This window comes from Equus caballus, chromosome 15 (genome assembly GCF_041296265.1).
Source record: "Equus caballus isolate H_3958 breed thoroughbred chromosome 15, TB-T2T, whole genome shotgun sequence".
NCBI lineage: Eukaryota > Metazoa > Chordata > Mammalia > Perissodactyla > Equidae > Equus > Equus caballus.
Window position 1 is genome coordinate 75775200 of NC_091698.1, and position 26987 is coordinate 75802186.

The 26987-nt window shown below is 46.2% G+C and overlaps 1 protein-coding gene across 2 annotated transcripts; it reads left to right on the forward strand.

The window, feature by feature from the left end:
• The first annotated feature begins 1587 nt into the window (after positions 1–1587).
• Positions 1588–25290, forward strand: CDC42EP3 (CDC42 effector protein 3). Of its 2 annotated transcripts, XM_023619226.2 has the most exons (3): positions 1650–1932; positions 10208–10306; positions 23307–25290. In XM_023619226.2, exon 3 carries the CDS (start codon positions 23543–23545, stop codon positions 24305–24307), a length of 765 nt encoding a protein of 254 aa, XP_023474994.1. In that variant the 5' UTR covers positions 1650–1932; positions 10208–10306; positions 23307–23542; the 3' UTR covers positions 24308–25290. The 2 variants fall into 2 exon arrangements, with proteins under 2 accessions (XP_001500840.1, XP_023474994.1); XM_001500790.7 differs by lacking the exon at positions 10208–10306 and having other exon boundaries at positions 1588–1932.
• The last annotated feature ends 1697 nt before the right edge of the window (positions 25291–26987 follow it).

Consider the following 26987-nt stretch of genomic DNA (forward strand, 5'->3'; position numbering starts at 1 on the left):
CTTGTCAGATTTCTAACATCACTTCAGCAGAGTTTTGAGTTTGAATTCCAACCTCCTGGCCATTTGACCTGCCAACTATTATTTTCTTTGAGGCTTTTAACACTCCACCCAAGTATTTTGCTTTCCAGAGCAGTTGTGTCCGTTTCCTTTTCGCTTCACCTTAACGTCAGCCCGCGGTTTACAGCATCGGCTTAACGTGCAGCCTCTAAGCTTTCACAGATCCAGGGGCATTGCGGGGACGACCTGAAGCCGATACCACGCTGGAAAATCAAGGTCCCCTAGAGGTTCTCTGCTTGTGCCAGGATTTCCATCCAACCTGACAGTCCGAGGGCTGGGGCCAGACCCCCAGGGCCCGACTCCCCTGAGTTCCAGCCCCCTCCCCAGGCTGACTGTGCAGGCTGGGACCTCACAGCCGGAAAACGCCGCCCTTTCCTGTCGCCTACTCGTTGCCCTGGCCGACTACTCGAGGCGGAAGAGACGGAGACGGATTAAAGAAATTAATTAACCGGGTCCTGCTCGGCCTCCAGGCGGAGGGGCGGGGCGTGCTGCTGCCGTCGCCCCATTGACCGGCAGGCGCAGGTGCCGCCAAGGGCGGAATTTTACCCTCCCGGGAGGCAGCTGCGCCACTTGCGCCTCCTCGCGCTTCGCGGCAACTGCCACCCCATTGCCCCAGCTTTAGACAAGTCTCCCTCTCTCTCTCTCTTTTTTTTCTGGTGAGGAATATTCTCCCTGAGCTAACATCCATTGCCAATCCTCCTCTCTTTTTGCTTGAGGAAGACTGGCCCTGAGCTAACATCTGTGCCAATCCTTTTTTGTACGTAGGATGGCTACACAGCATGGTTGATGAGTGGAGTAGGTCCGTGCTGGGGATCCGAACCGCGAACTCGTGCTGCCAAGGGCAACTTGCGGAACTTTAGCGCTTGGCCATGGGCAGGCCCCATGGGCAAGTCTCTTAGGGACCCTGCGGGAGAGGAAACACCTCCCCTTGGACTGGAAAAACCTGCAGCGTCGGCTGTTCTTCGCTTGCCCGCTTGATCAGCCGGGAGCCTCCGGCGTTGCCAGTGTGCCAAATCCACTCTCCGGGATTTGGCGGCAGCTCCAAGGGGAGCGAGCTGGAAACTGACAGCACCCGACCCGCCCCCCACCGCCCCCCCAAGTCCGGGCGACGAGTGGCCCGGGAGCCGGAGGCTGGGCCGAGGGGGCGCGGTCAGGTGGCTCCGCTTCCTAAAGAGTCGCCCGCCCGCTGTGCCGGGCTGGGACGGGGAAAGGTGGGCGAACAAGGTTTAGTGCAGGTGTCCGGGGTGCGGATGGAGTCCCTTTGTCCTCGGGCACCCAAGCGCCAGCGCCCTGGGGTTCCTCTTTGAATCGAGCGTCCCGCGACCTTTCTTTGTGCCGAGGTAGCTGAACACAGCTTCTCCAAGGGAAGCCGCATCCCTGCGGGTGGCGCTGGGGAGGTAACAACGGGCGCCCATTGTCCCCCGGGGACCCGCAGGCCCTGCCGCCGTCGCACCCCGTGCGGCCACCCCTACTCGGGGCGCAGGTACCGCGGCGCGGAGGGTCCCCTCGGCCGCCCGCGCGCCGCCCCGCCCGGCCCGGCCCCCGCGCCGCCGCCCCGCCCCGCCCCGCGCCGCCCCGCCCTTCACAGGTTCAGTCCGTGCGTCCGGCCGCCGAGCGCTCAGTCTCGCTAGCACCTTCCTTCGCCGCCGCCGCCGCCCGAACCGGCGCGGCCTGAGCGCGGGACGAGCCTGGGGACCCGCGGCCTCCGGCGCCTTCACGCCGTCTCGGAGTGGATAATGCTGTGAGGCGGCGCCGCGCCGGCCGACCCAGCTGGATCTGCTCGTCGCGGGCAGGGACTGCGTGCGCCCTCGGGAGGCGTCGGTGCGGGGCGCCCGGCCCCGGGGGCTGCGAGCGGCCGGGATCCTCGGGCTGCTGGTGAGTTGCTGCCTGCCCACGGCTCCTTTCTCTCTGCCTGTCTGTGAGTCTGTCCCACTGGTGGCCGTGGCTGCTTCCGGCGTGCGCAGTGTACTAGGCTTGGAAACACACAAGGAGTGGGGATACCGAGGGCATCGCCTTCCCAGCTGGTGTCCAAAGGACCAAAGGGGGCATAAAGCAAGCCGGGAGGGGTTCGGGGGACGCGACTAGGACGCAGGGCTCAACCATTTGTACCCACCACTTTTCAGGGTGGGGCTACACGGCTACACAGCACCCTCCGAGCTATTGACAGCCATTCTGGGCGCGTATTGCATTTTTCCATCTGAGAACAAGCCGCACATGGCTACCGCTCCCCTCCCATTGTGGATTGGCACCAGGGCCGCACATGGGTGCGCTGTGCAGATCTGCGGTGACAGTACCCACTGGGTACCCTCTCCTCACTCGACCGGGGCCTTTGTGGCTGGGGCTGCAACCTGCAGATCTGGCAGTTGAATTTTTAGTGTGTGTGTTGGTGGCTTCGGAACAGCTGAAGCGTCAAGATTTTTTTTTTCTCCTTGAGACAAAGTGTCTTGACACAGACTCGTATCAGACATGTGAGGACGAATGGATCTGGCCAGTCTTTTTTTCATTATGAATAATACTTCATCTCCCCCACTCCCGACTTTCGGAGGCATGCGTTTCATCTTATAAATAGAAAGTAGCATAATTTTTGGCAGGACCTCCTTTATACTGTACGGTCTAGGAGAGGTCAGTTTAAAAATAAATATGCACTTGAATGTTACCGTTACCGAGAGCCGGGCTGTGGCTGGGACAAGCTGCATGGACAGCAGCATCAAAGCCGGGAGCACAGCTGTGTTGAAAGGAGTAAAAGCCCCAGAGTGCAGCCCAGGCTGTCAAGTAATTACATTTTGTTAAAAAAAAAAAAAAAGTGAATTAAAATGAGGGCGGGAATAGGAATGTCAGGAGGATATTGCAACATGAACTTTTCCAGCCCTGGTGTATTTGGGGGGAGCCTCTGCTGTGTGTGCTGAGGGTGAAGGGGTTTCTGGGGAGGGAGGTGCTGGGTAGGGGGAAGGAACTGATGAATGTGTTAGGGAGACAAGGATTTCCTTCCCACCCCGAGCTCTTAGGCCTCACAATATCCTAGAGTTTCTTGGAGGTGCTGCCTTTGAAAAAGAACAAAAATGAGGAGAACAGCTCATGTCCATATTTGAATAGCAAAGCCAATCTTAGGGACTTCTTAACATCACTGGGAGACAAAAGCCTCGCTTTGAAGCTCTGACGATGCCCCAGGGGTATCCCTAAGGCGATTTAAAAGACTCCTGTAATGTTCTAACTTAATAAAGATCTTTCATCTAATCAACCGGGAAATGCAGTTTCTCTTCTTTTCTGGTTGGTCCCAGAGGTCTTCTCTTTGATACCACCTGAAATTGATATGAGCTCTTATTGGCAGTTAAGAATAAGCTACACAGGTGTGTGTGACACAAGCCCTTGTCAGAATAGATTTAAACACTCAGAGATAAGTTGGGGCAGTTGTGAAATAAATGATAAATACTGTATGGTCAAGGAACAGTCGAGAGTTCATTAAGCCTCCCAAAGAATGTAGATTTCCCAATAGCCTCACTCATTGAATAAAACACTCAGTCCCAGCCCCTGGGCTCCCAGATAAGAACTTTAGAGAAGAAATTTGGAGGCATTTCTGGATCCATGACAGTTTCTGTTTTCCAGTGGTATCATCTGCAAGAGATTTACGTTGCGAATTCCATGATTGGAACATGGTGCTGTGGCTGTGGCAGCAGCTACAGACATGAAGTAAGATGAGTCCCCCTTCCCACAAAATTGGAGCAGTGGGATTCTGTTTTGTGTATCCATGGAACACGGAAAGACAGCTAGAGTAATGAGCATTGTACTTTTTTTTGCTTTTCATTGTAAATTGAAATGTGGCGCAAGATGAGTAAATACAAAGCTGTAAAAATTATTGCAGAAGCGCTCACATGAGCTTGTTGGACATATCTGCTCTCCAGCTTTTCCTTTAATGTGCTGTTTTATGTCCAGCATGTTCACAAAAGCAGCCCTTTTCTAAAATTCTTGGTGTTCAATAGCCTTGGGGATAAAGTTGTTTTAACCTATAGTATCCAAAGGTTTTGACCAGGCCATAAATTTCTCACAAACTCTTTGCCCAGTAGCCGTAACATGTACCCAGTGGGTGGAATACAATTCATAACCTGAAGAACCTCCAGAAAGACTGCGCTGAATTTTTTTTTTCATTGTTAAACTTCCTGCTTTCAGGCTGATTTCATTTAGGCCTGCCTGCTTTCTAACCAGACTCCTGTGGACCTGTTTATTCCTTGATTGAATAAGAACTTCAATCTATTTTTAAATGCAGTAGGTTTGCAAGAGAACAAGTATAGTCATTTGAAACTACTAGATTTAGCCAGCCACAAAATCTCCTTTACGAAGTACTGAAGCCCAAGAATTCTCATCTGTCACACTGTTCACGACTTGGGTTGTTAAAGGTACTTCCTACATGAAGCCTAAATGCTGAGCACTCTTCTCAGCCCTTTACGTTAACTCGTTTATTTCTAGCAGTCACTCTGTGAAGGAGAAACTGTAAATATCCCCATTTTACAGGTGTGGAAACTGAAGACAGACCTGTTAATATAACTTGCCAAAAATTAGACAGTAAGGAACATACCTAAACGTTCGTATGCAATTTAACAACCCAATACATGGATGTTGGGGGGTTCTACATGAAAGTCAGCACCTCTGTGGGGTAAGGAGATAGGAATAAACCCTGAGGCTAAGAAACCTCTCAGTCGGGCTGCCTGAGCTCCTATGCCGGGTCTGGTGCTAATACTCGTGTGATTTGGGGCAAATTACTTAGTCTGTGTACCTTGGTTTATCAGTTATAAAATGAGGATGTTAATATTACTCTGAGCATTAAATGAGTTAAAAAATGTATAATGCACTCAAAGTGCCTGGTCCGGACTAGGCACAATAAAAGGTTGATGCTTTCATTGTTGCTTTTGTTTTCATCCTAGGTGCTTAATGCTGGTTCTTTCATTTACTATTCCTAACTACTCTTCGAGGTAGATAGTATGGTTCTTATTTTCCAGATGGGAACACAGGCTCAGAAAGGTTTACTAAGTTGGCCAAAGTCACACAGCTAAGAAAATAGCAGAATCAGGTTTGAATCCAGGTCTGTTTGACCTTGTACTAAATACCATATCCCCACCATCAGGAAGGAGGGGCAGAGAAACTGTTAAATCTGACTCTTGTTAGGGTTTTTGGCCTCTGGCAGGAGATTCTTTCCCAGTACTCTGTATCTCGCAGTACTCCGCCCAATGGAAGACGACAGTAATTGCCAGCCTAAGGGAATACCATGTGAATTATTCTCTTACTGAATGTAGTTTAATCCCACAGTATGGCAACACTCTCCTGCAGTGGATCCTGCGTCAAACTGCAGAATCAACGAGCAGTTTATACCATAAACAAAGAGATTTACTAGGCGAAAATGTGGGACTCTGGAATGAGAAAGAAAGCCCTGCCACAGCCGGAAACAAGGCATTTGGGGGTCCAGGCATGCAGTGGAGGTTAGTGTGGACCACATCCTTGCTTTGAAGCTCGAGAGGGTCAGGGGTAGCAGAGTTCAGTAACTGTTCTGGATGGTAGCTCCTTGAGGCCATGACCACAACCACAATTCCTGACCCTTCAGTCCCTGGCACTCAGTGGACATTTAATCCATGTTTTGAAATGACGTTGCTCCAAGATGAGCTAAAGCAAGGGGCAGGAGCCACGAGTAAGCTGGGCAGGAAGGCTCTGTTCTTGGCGGAAGTTGGGCCTCCTTACAGTTCTGCATATGGCCTGAGCGCTTCCAGATAAGCTTCTGGTGAGAGAAAGAGTGAGTAAGGAGGCCTTTAGACCTGGAGGAGTGCCCCAGTTATAACCCACAGGGGGCCTGCCTGGCATCCGCTGCCTTTGATACTGTGGGTGTGTGATTAGCTATAGGAGACTGCTCAGATGGAGGTGGGGGTTCTGGAAAGGATGGCTTGCAATATCCCAGGTTGCCTCCAAACAAAGGGTAATGGCCTTAGAGCCGTCTACCTCCATTTGGAATCTTCCCTTCTCCTGCCCCCATCCTTTAAAGGCTACAAAACGAAACGATAGCCCACAAACCAGAATAAATTATATAAGTAGCCAAATAGTTCGCAGCAATAGTCAGGTATGTTTCTTTCCTTAAAAAAAAATGACATATTTCTTCATTGCCATGTTTCACCAGAGTCTCGTGATAATGGACTGATTTGACAGTACGGCTAGTGGAAAAACAGTTTTAAAAATTAAACCGTATTGTTTTATAATATGAACCATGATGTTAAAAAGTTTGTTTCTGAATGGCCAAGCCAACTGATGAGTTTGAACGCTGATGAGTTCCCAGGTAGTATTTGCATGATCCTTACTGCTTGTCCAAGTCATCAATTAATAGAATCCTCAAATCCCAAATTTAAAATTTTAAAAACCCAGATTTTCAGTGATTTGGGTTTTATTTGCATCTTTGAGAAAGTCATTATTAGCCTTCTCGCCTTTGGTTCTTCGTTAAACCGTGTTGCAGAGCTCAAACCCCTGCAGTTAGCTATCACTGCGCTGCCCACAGCACCCTGAGACATGGATAGCATCAGAAAAGTGTTCTTTGGGAAACCAGTTGGATTAAGGTTCCTTTCTGCAGGGCTTTTCAGAGCATCTCATATGCCACCATGTACAGTGAATCTCCACAGGAGGATAACATCCAGAGTTCTCAAATCATTTTGCCCACAGAACAGCTGGCGGGACTAGTCTAGCAGGAACTACGCTCTGGGAACCATCGAGCCAGAGGCAGAAGCCCTGCTCTGCAGTCTGCCCTACGGAGCTCAAGGAACCCAACGACCTTTTAGAGCCACAAGAAGACCAGAAGATGCCAGCAAACACCCCATCATTCTGCTATTCGATAAAGCTAATGCAGAATTAAGTGGAGACAATCAAAGAGGAACTAAAGATTAGAAAACATAGGTTCTGGTCTTAGCTCTGACCCAAATTGTGTAACTGTGACCTCTTAGGGTCTTTTTCTTTTTTTTTTAATCTCTGAGATGAAGCATTTGGTGCTAGATGATTTTAGATAATCTCTAGTTCTGGAATCCAGAATCCATTGAGCCAGAATCAGTGGTACCTATTAGCATAGCTATCTTGCTAATAATAATGTAAAAATCCTGGGTTGAAAAACAAACCAGTGCCGATTTCCAGCAGAGCAGCCTGAGCCAGCGAGGAAGGCAGAGCACTTCAAAGTTAGGCCTCTGTTTAGACAGCTTACACACTGGGGAATCCGTCATGTTCTGGTGACAACTTGAAGGTCATAGTTGTAGACACATCGTGCCAATGATAGATCACTATGTGTTTAGTTGAAAAAGACCTGTTCTGTTCAAATCCATTATAATCATTTAGGCTACACGCATTTTTTAAACAAGCAAAGGCGTTTTTGGTAAAATGTGGCTTTGCCATTTTGAAATGTATTTGATTTCTTTCCTTTTCATTTATTTTTTTAAACTTTTTTTTTTTTTTTGCAAGGGTCAGTTCAGACTTATAACATTGATTTTAACACAGCAGGAGATGAGGCTCTAAGTCCTTGACAGGCCAACTGTGTCACAAGGCACATGCTGCCCTTCTGGGTAGGCTCTATCCCCTCATTGGTGAAGAAGTGGGGGCAGCGGAAGGATGGGGGTGCAGAGGAAGTGGATGGACCTTTCCAAGCTCTCTCTCAGCTCTAAACTACTGTGGTTCTCTTATTCTATTTCCTTGTCTCTGAGGCAGTTCTCATAATGTTTTGTACCTTCTCCTATTGTAACTGTGCATTTAAATGATCATTTATTAGCGCTTGTGGCTGCTTAATTAGACTTCTGGCTCCTTGAGGGTAGGGACTGAATCTGGTTTATCATGGCACTCATCTTTTTTACAGTAGGACTTAATGAAAAAGCGGCCCATCTCGCCCTCACCGTGTTATCTGATTCTGCCTGGAGCAACGTCTTGTCTTGGTGTTGTCAAGCTAGAAATCGTTTTCACTTACCTAACTTATTGAGGTCTTGCCTTGGTAAAATTATTCCTTCCCAGGCTACGGAACATTCAAATTCGAAGAAAGGCGCCTCCAGCCCTTTGGTTCTGGTGTCACTATCACTCAAGGTCCTCTGAAAATCAAGCCACCACCGGAACTTCCTCAGAGTCTTGGTGGGGCGCTTGCAACCTCATCAAAGCTCTCTTGTGCTGGGTGTGATTGTGGTGGTTTGGGACCACGTATCTGCTTACAGCACAGGCCCAGCAGCCCCAGTGCTGAAGAGGATAAGGGTGGGTGTGTTTCCTAGTGCTCGCCTGGACCTCTCCAGCCACGGTTGTATTTATTGGTGTCTTCATTGATCATTTGTCTCTCCACCCTGGAATATAAGCTCTGTGAGCACATCATTGCAGTAGCCTCAATTCCTAACATTGTGCCTGGTGCTTAGAAGGCCCTCAGTAGATGTTTGTTGTTGAATAAATATTGTTGAATGTGAGTGACTAGCCAGGGGCCAGATGAAGGCATGCGGAAGGCTGTCTCCAAAGCCTGCTTGAGTGAGTCAGCTAAAGCCACATGTCCCACTGTGCATGTCATAGCACCAAACTGGAAACTGTTCTCTTGCTCTCAGATGACTTCAGAGTGAAATGTCTTCTAAAATAATGTTGGTTTTTGGCCTTCTATAAGTTTAGTGTAAGTTTATGCTTATGGGTGGATTTCGTTCTGTTTTCCTCATGAAAAAGCCCTTAAGCCGTGGGCTCACCTGAGGTGGCTGGTGGTGTTTCACTTGCCAGCCTGGTGGAGTGCCACTGCTGACTTATCTCAGGGGCAGCGTGTGGAGTAAAACAGTGACTTCTTTCCAATTCCAGGTTTTTGCTCGGAATGGAGCATTAGGCTTGGAACTAGAATAGTTGGCGATTTTCACCCTACATTCAAAACAATCAGTTTCGGTGGTCAGATCCCAAGGTCTAAAAGAAAGAAAGTTGGGAGAAATCCCCACGGTGAGCTTCCAGCCTGCCTTGTTCCTGACGTAGCTCTAGTTTTTTGGAGTAATTAATAATAATCGCCCCTTCCATTGATTGTGAGCTCACTGCCCAACAGGACTTTGCGTGTTGTCTCCTCCTAAGAAGACACTCACTGTTAGTGTCCCCACTTTACAGATGAGGAAACTGAGCCTCCCAGAGACAGTCGCTGGCATTGCTCTGTGCCCTTAGTTTAATACCAGGAAGGGTGAGAAAAGTGATGAAAATTTTATAAGCTGGCAAAGCGTAGTTTGGTTCTAAGTATGGACTTAACTTCGTTAAAAAGTATTATATTTTTTCCTTAAAATTCCCTAAAAGCTAGATGCTTCTGCGAACATGTAGAATCATAGAACCCTAACATTTTACAGGTGGAAAGGCCCTTATCGCAGCCCCACTCTCCCATTCTGACATGATTTCACCCTAAGAGTTTGGGTGACAGAGAACACATATCGTCTTTGGCCCAGTCCTCTTCCAGACTTGTTTTTTAGCCAAGGAAAAGAAAGAAAATCTTCACGTAAGTCCAATATATTAACAGATAATAGTAGAATTTCTTTGGTTGACGAGGCGGAAGGGGAAGGTAGGGATGTTGGCTCTACTTTCTCAGTCTCCCTTCCCTTCACCGGGGTCTCAGCAGCCTTCCTTCAGCCCTCAGTGTGCCAGGGAACACAGTGTGAGGAACCACCGTCCTAAAATACTTTGTCATATTAAATACAAATAAATCATAAGGACAAATCTATGATCGTATCAACTCTTTGTATGGACCTGTAGCTTACATGCACATACCAGGGGCTGCTACTTCAAGATAGGAACATGGAATAGAAGATGTCTACCCTAGCTCCTGTCCCAGTGCTGGCATGCTCACCCTCCCCCACTCCCTCCCTTCCCTCTGGAATCCCTCAGCAATCTCACACTTAAGGGAAAACTTCCTGTAATGGGCCTCTCCCATTCTAGGACTATTAAGTCAAGTTTTAGACTTCTTCCTTATGTCCAGTCCTGCTCAGCCTCCTCATGAACCTTAATTGCATGCCTAGTTCTTTCCTTGGGACCATACAGATTCCCTCTCACCTGACAGCTTACCAAATACTTAAAGAAAATAACAGTACGCCCTTACATTTTTCTTTATCTGACCAATAATTGTTGATTGTAATCGTCCCAACTCAAAGAAGACCCATTTGTTCTCAAGGCTGGAAGAATTGGACCTGGAGATAGAGGATGCATATAGGAGAAGTTAGCCCTGGTCCCGTTGACGGAAGGAATTATCCTCTGATCAAGCTGGAGGCAGGTAGGAATCCCTTCCAATTGTGGAGCTTGTTCACAGGGCAGACACAACCGACTGTGGTCCCATCTGCAACCATTTTATTGATGACTGCTACAGGCAACATTTAAGGAGAAAATGGAAGTGGTTATTTTGGCAATTAGAATGTATTTCAGTAGATGTTCTGGTTTTTCAGTTGGGATAAAGATAGTGCTTTGTGTTTGCATAGCCCTCTCTTGTTATGAAGATTTTCACACTCAGCTCTTAAAGTTAGCTGTGAGATAGGCAGGTTTGGAGTAATTATCTCCATTTACACAGGAAGTAACTGGCACCCACGTGTCTGGAGTTCTACAGGGATCCTACAGGGCTGGCCCAAAGTTTTGGCTCAGTTCTTCCACCCTAAGGGCTAGACCAGCAGTGAGAGCTCTGGCTGCTCTTTTGTTTGCCCACACATTCATTCATTTTAAAGGGCGTTTTTTTTTTTAACTACCTAATGGCACATTGATATTCAAAACAACTCTTTTTTATAGAATGTCCATTATAGTTTCTTGAAGTTCCTTTGTACGTCTTGGGCCAAATAATCCAGGTTCCCCCTTAACCCATTTCCTTTTGAAAGGAAAGGTCAGGAGAGCGAGCTCAGTGTTTCTCCAGGGCCTCTTTCTTGAAGAGTGACTGAAATATAACTAGGGAGTCTGCATTCAGGGAATGTATTGTCAAATTTTTCTTGAGTCTTGCCTGTCTCTCTAAGACTTATTTGCACACTGCAGTCATGGATAGAAGTCATTTCCCTTTCAAACAGCGTGTCAACAGATATTCTTTGCCTTAATCCCAAAGATCTGTAAGAACCTGTAGACTTACTGAGGCTTGCACTGGTAGGCTTTTAAATTCTTACCTTGCATGGATGGGGAAATGTTAGAACATCTTACAGAGGGAAAAATGAAAGAAAGCGTTTGCCCCGAGAGAAGAGGCTAACTCCTTGTTAATTGATTTTGTTTATTTTTTTCTGTAGGAGTCATAGAAAGACTCCAGCCTGCGTTTTCAGCAGGCCAGGCAGGGTTGAAGAGAAAGGAAGTCGAACTTTCTCATATGTTCATTCATTCAACAAACATTTATTCAATACCAACTATGGATTAAATATAGTTGTCTCTCCCGGGAGGAAGGCAGCCTAGAGGGAGAGACAAGTAGCGATTACAGTTGAGTGTTGGTAGGTTTGAGGTAAACAAGGTCCTACAGGAGCTCCGGGTTAGAGGCTCTGGGGAACTGGCAGGAGATGTAGCTGAGGGGTGGGCAGGACCCAGATTGCTAAAGTGAGCCTCATAACCTATCTTATCTCCAGGCTGCAAGGGTGGGGGTGCCATTGGAAGCTGAGAGTGACAAGGTTACATGAACATTCTAGATGGCTCACTCTGATAAAGACTGGAAGATAAAGTGGAAGGAGAGGAGGTTGGAGGCAGGGAGACAGGCGGGGAGGCAAATGTTCTTGTTACAGGAGAGAGATCTTTAGCTAGAAGTAAGGCCGAGTCAGTGGGATGGACAAGACGGGAGATAATGATGGGACTTGATGTGGAGAATGAGGCAAGGGGAGGAATTGGGGATGACAACTGGGGTCTGGATTTGGGTGACTTCCTGCTGTTCACCAAGAGAAGAAGGTACAGGAGGCGTATCTCAGGGCAGGCAAGAAGAGGAAAGACGGCAAATTCGCTCTGGGACAAGTTGAATAGGAAGTACTGGAGGGAAGCAAAGTGGAGATGTCTAAAAGACTAGGGGAGAAATGTCCAGTGCTGCTTTCTGTGAAGGATCAGTGTTTTCCTGGTTTTGTTTGTTTCAATTTCCAATCCGTCGTTTACTGATACTGATAGTGCTGTGCACAATGAGCAGCTGCTTGGGCCACATCCAGCTCCCCGCAAACCTGATGATCCATAGCTCCCAAACTTGTCAGTATTCTGACCAGCGAGAAAAATCCACAGATCATGTGCTTGATTGTTATGTCAAGAAGTTTCTAGAAGCTTACTTTCTGTTGCTTTGCGTAGCTTGTCATGGGCTGGCCCTGGTCCACAGACCCACTTAGAGTAGCGCTGGTCTAGACTTAGGTATGTGTGGGCTGAAGACACTAATTTGGAAGTTATCATTAGAGGTGGTAGTTGAAGCCATTTGCAGGAGGATTGTTGAGGGTTGGGGGTGGACAGCAACCATCCAACACTGAAAATACCAACATCTAAGGCAGGGGTTCAAACTTTTTCCGTAGAGTGTCAGTTAGTATTTTAGGCTTGATAGCCACATACAGTCTGTCACAGCTACTCACCTCTGACCTTGTAGTATGAAAGTAGCTCTACCAGGCTTTCCAAATCTCTGAGAATTGGGGCCAGATAATTGTTTGTTGTGGGGGGCTGTCCTGTGCACTGTAGAATGTTTAGCAGCATCCCTGACCTCTACCCACTAGATGCCCTTAGCACCACCGCCCCCGCCCCCCACCCCCCCACACAGTCATTAGAATAAAAAATATCTCCAGACATTGCCAAATGTCACCTGGGAAGCAAAATCACCCTCAGCTGAGAAACTACTAGCTGCAGACAACACATAAATGAACACATAGATGTGTTCCAATAAAACTTTATTTACATAAACAGGCCGGGGGAGGATTGGGCCCGCCTGTTGTACTTCTCAGACCCTTGACCTAAGGAATGGGCAGAGGGAAAACTAAAAGGGCTTATTTTATAAAATTCGAGGGCCTTTCATGTTCATAGCCCCAGAGGAGGCTCTGTAAGTGATCCAGCATAAAGAGAAGGGGATTTTTATTAGCAGTAGCTCTTATTTATAGGACCTTTGCTTACCTCATTCTTATTGAGCTTACTACCCACCTGGAGATATCAGACATAAAATCAAAAAAACAGAGAACAGGAAAAAACAGAAATATAAGCTCTACTGGAGCCCTAAGAAAACCTCCAAGCAAGGCAGTAATGAGCCTGGATTGCGTGAGGTGGGTTAGGGATTTCCTCTAGGAAGGAAGTGACCGAAGCAGGTCTTGGAGGATGTTATGAATAGTAGCTGATGGTAAGAAGGTGGGAGGACATTCCATGTAAGGAACACAGAGTTCTTGGTTTCGGAAAGTTAAGAGGGAAGTGAAGTGAAGTGTCAACAGCGAGGGAAGGGAGCTATTGTCCCTGGTGAAAGCCTTGTGGTTGTGTGCAACCCCATGCACGTGCTTCCTCTGGGAAAAGAATTAACGGCACTTAATGCTCTTTTCTAAGAACAGGATGTTTGTTTTTCTCCTTGAGGTTCAGGGGGCTTTTATTACTTCAAAATTTTAATCTTTTGGCTTTTCATTTACATAAAGTCAAATTCCTTTTGAGATTCTTTTTGACAAGAGCAAAAATACTGGTAAGTCCCAGTGAGTTGGAGTTGGAGAGGCTGGTGTCTGGGACCATTTTACTCATTCTTGGTTCCTGATAAGGTCAAGTCATCTCCTCTGCCAGCTGATGTTGCGATCATGGTGTATCATTTCCTCCTGATGCTTTTAGACTTCAAGACAGATAGTCTGGAATGGCCATTCCATTCTCAATCCACTTTTGTGTCACTCCTCAGTTATCCAGTCAGCAGCGGTTAAGAGCACAGACTGTGGAGTCCGGCCATGACTGAAATCCTAGCTCCTCCACATTTTGGCTGACTGACCTAAGACATGGGCTTAATCTAAGACTGTTTCCTAAGATGTGTGTTCCAATGCTTACCTGCTTGACCCACAGCAGGCACTCATATGTTAGCCATTACTATTCACATGTATAAATTCCTTAGAGAATGAGGCATTTCAAATTTGCCTCTTTGTAGAGGAGCCCCTGTAGACTTGGACTGGGGGTTGCCCCTCAGGGGCAACCCCACTCATCTCTCACGATGGAAGGTTTAGCAGGGGTTATGGATTTAAACACGTCTTAACTTGAAGTTCACTGTATGTACATGTTGTGGGAGGCAAAAAAATGAATAAGACCCAGCTCATGCTTACAGAAGAGCTCTCAGCCTAAGCAAGGGGGATGTTTATTTATTCAGCAAACATTTGTGTACATATATTTTTGTACAAATAATACGGGAGAGCCTGCCATGGAAGTGGGGTGAGAATCGCAGTAGCCACTGCCAGGTTCCAAATATACCCAGTGTTGGTGTGATGCGGAGCAGCCATGTTTCAGCCCATCCAACGAGCATGGATGGATGATTGTCAAGGGCCCTAGCAGGATGGGAGAATAGCATGGAAATCCCTTATCTGTCCTTCACCCATTAGGGAAATAGAGTATTCAAGGGGCCTAAATTTGAGGATGAGCTCTAAAGGCAAAGGATGAGGAACCCAGCTCTTGATGGTGCTATGGATCAAGTGACTGTACTCTGAATTTCTGGATATCTGTCAAACCTGTTATTTTGGATCATTTGATATTACTGTTACTGGAGCTGACATTTCTGTAGAATAATTGCTGATTTAAATATTAGTAGTTTTTTTGTGAGCAACTTCACAAGTTACTTGCTTTTCAGCAGAGTTTAGAAGGAACATCCTAGCTGAATATTGCTGAAAACTTCAGTCAAGTTCTCTTCCTTTATTGATAGTGTCCTTGCAGCTTTGCAGACCAAGTCAGATCCATCAGTTACAGAAGCATGGGAGAGCAATTCACAGTAATGGCCTTATTAACGTAACTCATGTAACAAACTGGAGTGTCTGCCTTGGTCCTTCTGACCAGCCCTAAGGCTGAATCCCATATAAAAATAGTCATGATAAAAGAGCCAGGCATTTTGAGGGAATCTGCCCTTCTCTTACCTTGTTATAACTGCCAGAGTTCACTGCCCATATTGAGTCCTCTCCAATAACTCATTTTAATAGGGAGAAAGGGTGTAATGGTCTCTCTTCAAAAGTGCAGACTTGGTACTTTGAGGTGGATATCCTGTCTTCCAATTTTGCTTCTAAGACATCTTTCAAATCGTACAATTAGATCCTATAAATGTGAAGAGTATACACAAATTAGCAGTGAATCTCCCATATGGTATTTGTGGGACTCTCTCTAATCAGGCTTGTAAAAGAAAAATAAATAGGAGCTGTAGCTGAATCATAAGTGAGAAGTCCATTTATAAATAATTGAAGGTGAGATGTATCATAGACTTTCTGAGTGGGCCTATAAAATATAGGCTGCTCAGTCTGGCTGTAAGTTCATTTGCATGACAGCTGGGCAGCTGGGTGCTGAGCTAATAGCCTTTTACAGTCTTGCCACATATAGCTATGTCTTCAGTTTAGATGCTATGGGGAGAGGATAAGAATCTAAAAATAGAAAAGGCATCTTATCTTCTCATGGGTGGAGTAAAACAGACTGAAAATATGGAAAGCATCCCCTCAGGATGCTGTTCACTGGGTGTTCTTGGGTTACATTTACTTCTGTCTTAGATTTTTATTTAAGTTCAATATTGAATTTCTATTACTATGATTTTTTGCCCCTTGAATTTTAAAATTTTGTCTGATTCAGAGAAGCCCTTCTATACAGAGATTTGCAAAAGGATTGGCATGAGCGCCCTCATTGTAGTAATATTTTAGTGTTACTAAATATTGCTATTACTAAAGGTTGGCTGGTCATTCCCATATTAGTAAAAACACAGCCATCTTCAAAAGGAAAGTCTTCTAGGGAAAGACTGAGCGTTTTTATAGGCAAATGTGACATGGGGCTATAAGCAAATCAGGAGTGATAGTGATAGTATTCCCTTCTAGGAGACTCGGAGGGAACAGGGACTAAACACCACCTGCCATGCACCATCACAGAGGCTCAGAGTCAAGGCTGCAGCCCCCTGGCAGACTCCCCTCCCATGCCTTGCTCACTGCCCTCTCCCCACGGCAACCCATTCCATCTTTTAAGGTACCTGGCTTCTCCCTTGAAGAAGCTAAAATTGGTTCCCTTGTAGCTTCTGTTTAGTAACCCTAGGATCTCAAAGAACAAGTTAATCCCTTTTCCATTCTAGTTAGATGGATCCTTTGGCTCCCCAAAGCTTCGTTTTCCCTCAGTATTTGAGTTTTCTTCAAAGTGCTCCACTTTGAAGCTTCTCACGTGTTCACGACCCAGCTCCTTGTCTCCTGCTTGGATTCCTCAGACGTGTAAGAACATGGTCCAGGTCACCTGTGCCTTCTAAAGTGTGGAGCCCAGGGTCAAATACAGTTTCCTGGGGCTTATCACAGTGGAAGTGTCTTCTGCTTGTTGGCAGCAGAGAGAGATACCCCAAAGGTGGTTGGGGCTTCTTGGCCAAGTCACCATCCCTGGGACTATTGGTTCAGACTCTAGGAGGAATAATTTAATGTTTTTGCTTCGGGCTCAGATGGTATGGTGGTGCTGTGTCTGGGTGCTGGGAAGAAGGGCGCGCTGACGTAACACTGAGGCAAACTGAAAAGTGATCAGAAGCTAGGATGTCGTTGAAGGGTGTGACAGCTAAGCACAAGAGGGGAATTCAGCACAGGCTCACTTCCCACAAGAAGAAAGGAAAAGGCCCGCAGGTCCCTCTGGACAGGCACACCCCCCCCTCCCCAACCTGCCCCTGTTTTTATACATGTGTGTTTTACATTAACACTGCAAGACATTTTTTATCCTCTCTCCACTAAGAATTAATCTAAAAACAATTAGTAGACAAACCAAACATTCCTTTCTTAAAATAAACGGAATTTTTTAAAGTCTCTACCTCTTTGTTCTTTTTCGAAGCCCGGTGAGTTGTCAAGACTGTCATCTCTACGTAATTCAGGAACTGATTTTTGAGTGTGTCACTTTTTCATAACCCTTTGTTTTTCCCCACCACCTGTTTTGGTCTTTGCAGCATCATTCTGATTACCAAAAGCATGGTAAGGAAGTGAAGCAAAGGGCCGCTTCAGTTTTTTCTTCGTTGAATGATTATTACTGTGATTTCTCTTATTAACACTGTCATTTATGCTTAAATCAGTCACAGGAAACCAGAATTGTCTAGCCTAGTGCAGGAATGACTGCCTGACACTCTTCCTTTCTTATCAAAACCTTGGCTTTAGCTTCCTCTCAAGTCCTCTGTGTCTTGGAACCCTTGGGTTTCTCATGAATTCCTCTAAGTGGGGGCCTGTGCATTCTCAGCTGGACTCCATGCCCACACCCCTGCCGGACGGTCTCTCTAACCTTGATAGAGGGGGACGAGCAACTGACTGGGGAGTTGACTCTTGTTGGAGAATCTATCCTCTTCAAGACCCAGGAACTGGAAACTTGTTTTCAGGGGCATCTAATTTCCCAGATGACTATTATCTCGAATGTCATCTAAGGGGGAAAGGAGGAGCAAACAGTGATCCAAGAACTCAGAGAAAGGGATTATCAATCATGAATGGTTGATTTCAGGGTCAAGGGAAGGGTTTTTGAGAAAAGGCTACCCATAGGAAGATTACGTTCTCTTTCTCTCTCTTCTGATTTGAGGAAGATAGTGGGAATAGAGGAATGATAGCAATGCAAGGGAGCTGGAGAGCCAGGAGAGGCCCAAGTGTGGGCAGGAGCACCCTCAAATGGTTCATTTCCTGAGAGTTCATGATGGTAGTAGAGTGCCATGGATGCGCAAAGGCTAAAAATACTCTGTTTTGCTGCAGAATACCCAGGAGGGCTCGCTCACCACTTCTAGTCTAATAATCGTGTCTGGCCTATAAGCCCTTGCGATTTAGCTCTTCCTTTCCTCTTCTCCGACCACAAGAACATCCGCTTCCTTCTGGGCAGAGATCAAAGCCTCTTGGGTGTCCCCCTGACACAGGCTCTGCCGCTCTGATTCATTCTTCACTCTGTCTACTGCCCTGTGAGGCAGCCTCCTGGAGCCCAAGTCTCCTTTTCTGAAAATGGTGAGGAAGGACAGGACTTCGTTTTGTGGCATTTAGGACCATTCCATCATAGAATGTTGTCTACCTGCCTCACTAGCCACCTCCCAAAGAGGGAGCTGTACCCCCAAACCCCAGCGTCTCCACCTGCCTGTGCTTCCCTCCACATGGATGCCCTGCTGCCGGCCATTCTCCAGCATCCTTGTGTCTCTTGTCTGTTCTCATTTCCTTCTGACTGAAAACCCCTCTCTTGAGATCTTTCCCATTCCAAAAAATACACACTGGTGCTGCCTCTTTGCTGAACGCCTGATCACTACAGGGAGGAGTGACCTGTCCCTTTGCCGAGCTCAGCCCTCTTGTGAGGTCTTCATATATCCACATGCTGCCATCCCAGATTTTGGCTTTTGAACACATTTTCCCATACTAATATTTGCTTTATAAGTAACTCATAGTTTCAGTAGGCTTCTCAGGACTGATGTGTAAAATTGGTTCGTAAGAAAGTGCACTCTGAGCCTTTATCGACCCTTTCATTCATTTTTTTTTTTTTAAATAGCTGATTCATTCATATGGTTCCAAAATCCAAAATCAGGGGCCGGCCTGGCCTGGTGGCATAGCAGTTAAGTTCACACACTCTGCTTTGGCAGCCCAGAGTTCACCAGTTCACATCCTGAGCATGGACCTATGCACTGCTTATCAAGCCATGCTGTGGTGGCATCCCACATATAAAGTAGAGGAAGATGGGCACAGATGTTAGCCCAGGGCCAGTCTTCCTCAGCAAAAAGAGGAGGATTGGTGGCAGATGTTAGCTCAGGGCTAATCTTAACAAAAAAAAGAATAAAGCCAATACAAATGTATCTATACACTTTTACACCTATCTTTTTTTCCTTTGAAGATATATATCCTTGAAGCTCTTTCTGTATCAGCATAGTAAAAGCTGCTTCATCCTTTCTTGGATCTGTGTACTATTCATTTATATGGACGCACCTTAATGTATATAACCAGTCCTCCCTGGGTGGACAATTGGCTTGCTTCCAACTCCAGGCTGTTGTAAACTGTGCTGGATTGACAGCCTTGTACATATATTATTTCTTGTGTACGTAAGTTGGATGAATCTCTGTAAGAGTGGAATTCTGGGGCCAAAGGCATGTGATTTGCAGTTCTGATAGATATTGCCAGACTGCCTGCCGTTGAGGTTGGACCTGTCCATGCTTCCACCATCAGTGTACACAAGGCCTAACTCCCACCCTTATCAGCCCAGGGCGTTATCACACATCTGTATCTTAAACAGACTTTGGAATGCACCCCCTTCATAATTTGGAAGCTGACTGGATTCTCAGGGAGTGTGCTCATTAAGTATCAAGACCTCAAACTCTGGAGCCTGCGCCTGGGCACTTTGGCTTAGTAGCCACATGGCCTTGGCGAAGCAACTCAACATCTGTACCTCAGCGCTTCATTTGTAAAATGGAAATGTTAACAGTAGCAGCCTCATGGGTTCTTGTGAGTGAGCTAGTACATGTCAAAGGTTGGAACAGTGGCTGGCACCTAGAGATGCTCTCAATAAATATTTACTGTCATATAAAGTGCTGGCTCCCAGGAGACGCACACATACCCTCTCCAGGACAAGCCACTTTGTTACCAGTGAAGAAACTGCCCATTAGGTTTCTGCATTTACGATGGCAGAGATCTTGAAAGAGCAGTCACCTGGGAAGAAGGGAAAGGGGCACGAATGTCCATTGATGAGCCAGGGAGCCCAGAATATTCAGAAAGAAAGGGAGGAAGCGGTCAGCATAAGAGATCATTGGTATTGGATTGTCTCTCCTGGAATCAGGCCTGCTTGGCCCCGAGCTGGAGGAGGAAAGATAACAGATAAGATAGAGGGACGGGCTCAGAGCTCTCAGATATCTTGCCAGCATCACATCGCAAACATCAACTCTTCTAAAGTTGTAAAATTGACATTTTTGCCCCAAATCCTTTTTTTTATTTTTTAACTTCCAGTGTCTTTGGGAGCTCTTAGTCCTGGCACATAGTAGAAATTCAATACAAATTATTCTTTCCAATGTCCTAGAAGCCTACATCCCTGTCATGCAGTAAATGTATGTAAATATTTGTAGAAAGAAAGAAAAATGCCTTTTAAGGTATCTTCTTCTTCTCCCACTCTCCAGAATCTCACTGCCTGCAGCATTCCAGCTTCCACTCACCAACCCTTTTCTTTTTTCTTTTTTGTCCTTGCCCTCCCACCCTCATGTCTACATCACTGACATAAACCCAGCTTCTCCCAGGCTGAGTGAGCCTCTGGCTGGGGGCCTGCAGTGCCCGTGGCTGTGGCCAGGCAGGGACGGTGACCGGGCATCCTGCCTGGAGCCTTCCAAGAGCTGCAAGCCTGCCTCCCTTTTCTCCTCCTCCCTTTTCCTCCCCAGCACCCCCATTCAGCATTCAAGTACAGGGTGAATGTGAGTGATCCAGTCCAAGGGGCAGACAAGTGCTCTCTGGCTGCATCTTGATGGTATTTTTATTTTTCTAAATAATTTGAAATGCTCTGCCTCGGTTTCTGGCCTTACATAACCCCCACTCCACCAGCTGGCCACAGGCAGCCCTCGCATGCCCCTGAGTTGCAGTGGATGCACTGTATCTTTCCATGGCAGCTGCCCTCCTGGCCATGTGTGCTGAGGACACCACTCCAGTGGGCAGCTGACCCTCAGGGCTGCCCCCACCTTCTGCGGGCCCAGCACCCCAGCTGCTCCTGCAGGCAGTCATTGTGCTGTGCCCAGAGGGGCATGAAGGCAGTGCCAGCTGCCCCTGGGTGGCAGGGTCCCTGGGCTGTTGTGCACTCACAGGGGAAGGAAGTTCTGATGTTTTAGCAGGAAGATCCAAGGTTTAAACTTTGGTTACTCTTACGAGACCCGAATTAGAGCTAAAACTCTGAGAGAGAATGTCTGGACCCGCTAGCATGTCTTCCTGTGCTGGGGTTTCCTGTCTTCTCGCTCAGTATCAAGCATCCATAACATGGCGTCTCCATGCCTTCCTGCCTGAAGTGGGCAGGCAGACCTGTGGGGCTCCTCCCTGTGGCCACAACAGGAGCACTTCAGGGAGGTGTGTGAGCCAGGGCCTTAGTTGGGAGTAAAGAGAAAGTGAGAGACAGTGAGTGTGTGGTCCTCTCTGGCAGCTTTGAGGTTAGCCCACGCTGGGCATGAACCCCATGGTGCTGCCTCAGCCTCCTCCCCACGCTCGAGGCTGGGGAAGGGGTGAGTCTCTCCAGCTATCATTCTCTGCCTTCTCAGGCCTGGTGCCTTCTTAGGCCTGGGCGCAAGCTGCTGCCCCAACAGAGCCACTTGTTACCTTGCCAGTGGGTGCTGGAGCACAGTTCTTGCCACCTGCCACGGGGAAATAATTTAAAACTCTTGCTGAGAGGAAAGAAATATGGGGCAGATGCAGACCTCCAGCTGCTACGAAGCAAATGTGGCTCTCTTCAAGGCACCATCTAACCCGACCCTCAGCGTTTTTATTTATTTATTTGCTCTGTGACCAGGGAGAGGTCACTGCAGAGCCATGTCAGGAACTCCCAGAGTGGGAAAGGTTTAGCTTTTCCATGTCAGCTGAGGTGACTGAAGAGTCGGAGGATGATTTTCAAGAGATGGAGAGTTTCTCATCTGTAACGTGAGAGCCTGAGGGCCCCAAAACCTTCTTGTAGCTCATCAGTTCTAATCGTGTCTTATGGCGTGTGCAGGGAGGGTGTGTTAGTTTTCTAGGTTGGTAACAAATTACCACAAACTTAGTGGCTTACAACAATACCCATGTATTGTCTCACAGTTTCTGCAGGTCAGGAGTCCAAGCGTGGCTTAGCTCCATGGTCTCATCAGGCTGGGAACCAGCTGTTGGCACGGTAGTCTCATCAGAAGCTCGACTGGGGAAAGATCAGCAAGGGTCCCTCAGGTTGTTGGTAGAATTCATCTCCATAGGCCCTCTCTCAGCATGGCAGGTTACTTTTTCAAAAGTGGTTATGCTCGTGCGCTCTGCTTTGGCGGCCCAGGGTTTCACCGATTCGGATCCTGGGCGAGGACATGGCACTGCTCATCAGGCCGTGTTGAGGTGGCATCCCACATAGCACAATGGAGCGCTCACACCTAGAATACACAACTATGTACTGGGGGGCTTTGGGGAGAAAAAACAAAAACAAAAACAGTAAAGGGCGTCTCCAGTCTGCTAAGATGGAATCTTTTGTAATGTAACCTAATCAAGGTGTGGCATCCCATCACCTTTGCCATGCTTGGTTGGTTACAAACAAGCCACAGGTTCTGCCCACTAAGACATTAACACCAGGAGGCAGATTATGGGGATTACCTTGGAATTCTGCCTACCACAGGGAGGGGACACAAGCTTATCAGTAAATGTTTCAGAAGTATTCCCAAATGAAGACCCAACCTATTACATACGATCACACTTTTTTCTTTGAAAAGAAGCAGTTTTGTTCTTTTCCTTCCATTCAGAATGCCTCCAAATCCTGAAATCCTTGACAGCCCCTCTCTCTCTGCCACACCTTGATTCCTGCTCCAGCTCTTTCGTTATCCAGTGTATGTCATTGAGAAAGGGTGTTTTTTTGACTCCTGAATCGGTTTTCTCATTTGTAAGAATGCATTTCACTAAGATTTTGTTGGACACTAGCGTGTAATAGTCACTGTCACTAGTAAATTATATTTCCAGCCCCTGTCTTTATAGGACTATTCATTTTATTGCATTAATTTTATTTATATACAGAACTTAACGACGAAGTATTATTAGTCCTGCTAGTGTGAACACCAAAAGAGAAAATATATTTGAAAACAAATCCAGTCATATCTAAGGAGCTGGACTCAGTCTGGTCGTGTGGTGACAGCAATTCTTATAATAGAGGGAAAGGATTAAAACTTTAGACGTATCCAGAAAATTGTGTTCATGGCCATGTTTAAAAAGTGCTGATGTCATATGTTTGGGGTTTTTGAATCTATCTCTCGTTCCCTCCTCTTTTTCTTTTTTCCCCTGAAGTAAGACTGAGATTAGTGGACCCTTGTTAAGATTAAAGTTTTTATCCTACTTGATGGAAGGAAGCAGCAAAATAAAGCTCAGCTTTGGTTGGGAACTGGTCCTGCCATTGTTTACAGGCTCTTGTGAAAAAGACAGGCCCAAGTAAACCCAGAAGGGCCAGCTAATTATAACCTGCTTTGGTTTCTTTTCCAGGTTTCTCCGTGTTGCGGAAGGGATTGGATGATGTAACTGGCTTTTCAGAAAGCTGCACTTGGCTGTAACCCCAGGAGGGTTTCTTAGACCCCCTCTCATTTCAGAGCCACTTCTGAAGCTACTTGAGAAAAATGATGTGACAATTCCTATCAGAAACGATTTTCAGAAACATAGAACACCTGTGAAGAAAGTGGCCCTTTTTCCCTTTTGCAAAATAGACATTCTCAAATTCCAAAATGCCAGCCAAGACCCCCATTTACCTGAAAGCTGCCAATAACAAGAAAGGAAAGAAATTTAAACTGAGGGACATCTTGTCTCCTGATATGATCAGTCCTCCCCTTGGAGATTTTCGCCACACCATCCACATTGGCAAAGAGGGCCAGCACGATGTCTTTGGGGATATTTCCTTTCTTCAAGGGAACTATGAGCTTTTACCTGGGAACCAGGAGAAAGCACGCATGGGCCAGTTCCCTGGGCACAGCGAGTTCTTACGGGCCAACAGCACCTCCGACTCCATGTTCACAGAAACGCCTTCTCCTGTGCTCAAAAACGCCATCTCCCTCCCGACCATTGGAGGGTCCCAAGCACTCATGTTGCCCTTATTGTCACCAGTGACATTTAATTCCAAACAGGAGTCCTTTGGGCCTGCAAAGCTGCCCAGGCTTAGCTGTGAGCCTGTCATGGAGGAAAAGGCTCCGGAGAAAAGCAGTCTGTTGGAGAATGGGACCGCCCACCAGGGAGACGTCTCCTGGGGCTCCAGCGGGTCCGCCTCGCAGTCCAGCCAGGGCAGGGACAGCCACTCCTCCAGCCTCTCCGAACAGTATTCCGACTGGCCGGCCGAGGACATGTTTGACCATCCTGCCCCATGTGAGCTCATCAAGGAAAAGACTAAATCAGAGGAGTCACTCTCGGATCTTACAGGTTCCCTCCTCTCCCTGCAGCTCGATCTTGGGCCCTCATTTTTGGATGAGGTGCTGAACGTCATGGATAAAAATAAGTAACAGGACGCCGCCAGGTATTTTCCTCTGGGGTCAAAAGTATCAAAAAAAAAAAAAAAAACCACGGTTGAAGAGAAGAGCTTCCCTGGCTTCATTTGCAGTTGTGTGATGGGTTTTCTAAAATAACGTTCCTACAAAATATTTTTTTACCTGTTATGCCGTGTTTGCAAAAACAGTTTGAAAAAAAAACCTGTCCTGGCAAAAAGAGGAAGTGAGTCAGTCAGAAGCCATTTTCGGCGGGCATTGCTGATGTCCAGCTCACATTTTGTTTCCAGACACGTAGGAAATCTGGCTGGGCCAGGATTGGCACTAGCTGCGAAGGGCCTCAAGAGTCACATTCGGCAACTTTACTCTGCATTTTCTGAGCAAGAAAAAGTCAAATTTATTTAACACTTAAGCCTTTTTCTAGACTCTTTTCTATATTATATTGTTTGGGCTCACCATAGCAAATTCTTCAGTGTTAAAACTTCTCTCTGTTTTCACATTTGAACAACTTTATGGGTTTTGGGGATTTTCTTGTAGCTCTTATATTACTCTATATTACTGTATATCTATATGGCAAAATTTTGACTGTCAGCTACATGTTGGTAAGACACAAGCAAAGTATTACTGTAACTAAGTTATTTTTAAAGTTAAAATATATTTTTAATGTGCCTTTGGCTTTTTATTGCAGAGTCTACATTTTATAGATGTTACATCCAATGTTGCCATTTGACTTGTTTCCATTGGGGTTGCATTGTAAGCTGTGTATATGTATGTTTGGAAAAGTGTATTCATATGTAGCTATATTATGTTTTTCTTCATCTGTTACCATACTTTTCACAGCAGCCAACAATGGATTGTAAAGTGTAAAGGCACAGATTACCCATGATGCTTCTGCAGAGACCACATAATGTTACTTGGAAATGTGGGTATTTTAGTACAGTACATACTTGCATTACATAGGTACTTCATACAACACAATAAAGAGTAAATGTTAAAACGAACTTGCTTGTTTATATAGTAGTAAACAAAAACATTAAGAGAATGATCATTTTTTTTAAGTCCAGGATGAGAAAAATTGCTTCTCTGAAGTGTACATGGGCCTTTCAAATAAGGTAAGAGGTGATTTCCAGCCACTCTGTAATTTTGATTATTTCCCAAAGGTTTGAGATTACAGAAACATGGCCCCTGAATTTTAGGAAAAATGAACATGTGAGATAATTTTTTTTAAGTCAACACTAATGCCAACCTCTCAACTCATGTCTGTGAATCTCCTCCCTTTAACACATGCCACAGCAAACTCTTATGACCCTAATCCTGCCCCTGTGGGACAGGTGTTTCCGTGCTGCAGGTCCCATATAGACAGGATTGAGGCCAAAAAGAGGGCAGCAAAGAGCATTTTCCCACCAAGGAACCAGAGATGCCCTGAGGATATAGGTTAAGGAAACAGGAACAGGAAATGTACACACTGATTCCTGTCCCATTGTCAACCACCCCTACCCCCATCCCCCCAAAGACAAACACTGGCACACAATAACTTTAATTTCTCCTTGAAATGTATCCCTGAAATGACTTCCTCTCCCAAACACTTCAGTGTTTTCTTACCGGGTTTGGAGTTGTCGCAATTCTATCATCTGATCATCTGAAATAACCTTTGAACTGCAGATGAAACAACTAACCAAGCAGAAGAGGAAACAAGTTTCCTGAGAGCGTTGGGTGCTTGCCTTAACTTCCCAGCTGTATTTCTATCCCACGATTTCCCAGTGTTCTTTCTCTGTCTGACCAACACCCCACTCACAGGTCACAGTTCCAAATAGACTTCCAAGCCTCTTCTGGTCAATGAGGAAGAGTCTGATGAATCTCATAATTTTTAGCCAGGCTCTTTCAACACTTTTCCCCATCTTATTATTGACTGTATTCATTCTCTCATTTTACTCTTCATCTGCAGCCTGACCTCCAGGAAAAGAATAAACTATTAGGTGAAATGATGAGGAATGTCTGTGTGTATTTTCTCTGCTCCCTCTGTGACATATGGAGAACAACTCTGCCAGTATTGGGTTTGATATCCTTGCAGATATCCAGCCATTATGCTTTCTCCAAGCCCTTTCCCACACAGTCTCTCCCATTAGGTTAGGTATAGTTGAGATTACACAAACAAACATGCCCTTATTAGAAAAGAAACAAAGCCACATCTGGCTCATGAACAGTTTTGTTGTGTCAGTTCTCCTGTGGCCGTCCTTCTAATACATGGTTCCTTCTCCAGGGAGCAGGTGCAGAGCTGGTGGTGGCTTTCTCCTGCAAAAAGGCACTTTTGACTTGCACTTGCTGAGAGCTGAATTGATGTTCTCAGCCTTTGAACATTCTCTCACTTTTAACCTAATTTATCAAGATGCACTTTATTTGCAAACTCAGAATAGTGAGCCACCTGTGACCCAACAACCAGAAAAGAGACTGTGCAGTCTAAGTACAGACCCTTCGCGTTGTAGGCAAGGTTCTTGTGAGTGATCTCTTCCCTGGGCAGTGAGGCCTAACAAGGGACAAGATATATTATTTCTGCCTAAAATTATATGCTTAAAAAGATCAAAACAGCAGTATACTTAGCTCTTAAGAAATAGTCATTAATTATCACATTTCAGTGAGTCAACATCAGTGTCAACAAACACAAAAGACTAAACTGGTTGAATAGAAAGGAGAACCCAGG